We start from the raw sequence: 1,659 nt of genomic DNA on the forward strand, positions 1-1,659 counted from the left end.
AGGGGAGGGGTGAGAATTGGTGGGAGAGGTCTGGAGTCGGGGATGTGTGGGACCGAGGTGTCGGCATACACACGGACATTGGGCATCACCACACGGTGTGGTCATGCTGGCCGTGACTAAGCGGAACCTGCTGTTAAGCTTCATGCACTAGCCAACGCAACCAAAAGCCCGAACTGATGGTAAGGGCTAGTACAATCCACATATACTGTAACACCCCCTCTCACGTGTGACGGGGAAGACAAGTCAACACGTGCAACCGGAAGAGAGCGACGGCGTGCGAAACTCACATATGACTCAAGAGGCCTCTACGTGGACACAAAGGGGGGCTATCAGCAATTTTTAAATAAATTGCGCAAACCAGGACTTGAACTCAAGACCGTAGCTCTGATACCATGTTAAGCTTCATGCACTAGCCAACGCAACCAAAAGTCCGAACTGATCGACTACAGTTTTTTTTTGCCCTCTAACCTTCATATTGGCAGTTTTTTAAGGGTGGGGGAGTTTAGGAAATTTGCTAGAGTTGCTTCTATATGGTACTCCCTCTGTCCCAAATTAATTAAAATTCTAAGATTGTCCAAAGTCAAACTTTTAAAGTTTGACCAAATCTATGAAAAATCTGCTAAGAACTACAACATTAAATATTTATAATACAAATCTTTATTTTATAAAGAATCTAATGAAACTAATTTGGTGTTGTAGATGTTAATATAGACTTGGTCAAACTTCAGTAAGTTTAAGTTTGGATAAACCTAGAACTTATATTAATTTGGAATGGAGGGGGTATCTAACTTATTTTTGTACATCAACCATGAAGCAACATTTTCCTACTTCAGCTCAGTGATTTACATGTATAGGTACATGTTATGCTGAAGGACTTGCCTGAGGAGGAATTTGGGCCACGTATTGATTTCAGAGAATATACATTTCTTGAGAATCCATCATTGCCTAAACAGGTAACACTATGCTGTTTGCAGGCATTTCACCTTTATCCCGGAAACAAGATGGCTTGTCCCCTAATAGTTTCTGTTTGGAGTATTGATTCAGGTGAAAGAGTCGTTTCTTGAGGTGCGGCTCTGCAATGAGCATAGCACCAGATGCTCCACAGCCAATGGATCCAATAAACACAGAGCCATTCTATTGCCAAGGAATAGCACCGAACAAATGGTAAATTATGAGGAACCTACTGTTGTGCCTGCTTTCAGTTCAGCGCAACACATCATTCACTTGGTCACACTTGTCACATTGTAAAATGTCCTGTATGTTTCTTTTAATCTTGTTTGATTAGTTGCTCCCAATCAACTCCCTTACGAATTGTTATTTTCCTTTCTAGGAGAGTTATGCATTCGTATGCATATGCATAGATCAGTCATCAAATATATGAAAACAAGGAAAAAACTAATATAAAATTGAAGCAAATAAATTAATGCATTTCCTGCTAACTCGCGATTACTGCTATAATTTGAAGGTGTGCCGATATGGGTTTTCTGTTTCACTATCAGTCCATCAGTGAGGAAAGTGGCATACATATTTTTGGAAAGAAGTAAATATAAAGGTGTACAGAGATTGATACACCTAACAACATTCCTGTAGATACAAACTGGGAGTCCTAAGATATATAATGAACAAAATCTATTACAGGGTTTGATTAAGAGCTTTATG

General features: G+C 39.8%; 1 protein-coding gene across 1 annotated transcript in view; it reads left to right on the forward strand.

Moving 5' to 3' along the window:
* The window catches only part of LOC123086140 (arabinosyltransferase XEG113), a 29,312-nt gene that overhangs the window by 26,670 nt on the left and 983 nt on the right, over nucleotides 1-1,659 (forward strand). The window contains exons 7-8 of the mRNA XM_044507845.1: nucleotides 855-953; nucleotides 1,045-1,164. Of these exons, the coding sequence (XP_044363780.1) occupies nucleotides 855-953; nucleotides 1,045-1,164 (219 nt within the window). The remainder of the gene's footprint in view (nucleotides 1-854; nucleotides 954-1,044; nucleotides 1,165-1,659) is intronic.

Source organism: Triticum aestivum, chromosome 4A (genome assembly GCF_018294505.1).
Source record: "Triticum aestivum cultivar Chinese Spring chromosome 4A, IWGSC CS RefSeq v2.1, whole genome shotgun sequence".
Taxonomy (NCBI): domain Eukaryota; kingdom Viridiplantae; phylum Streptophyta; class Magnoliopsida; order Poales; family Poaceae; genus Triticum; species Triticum aestivum.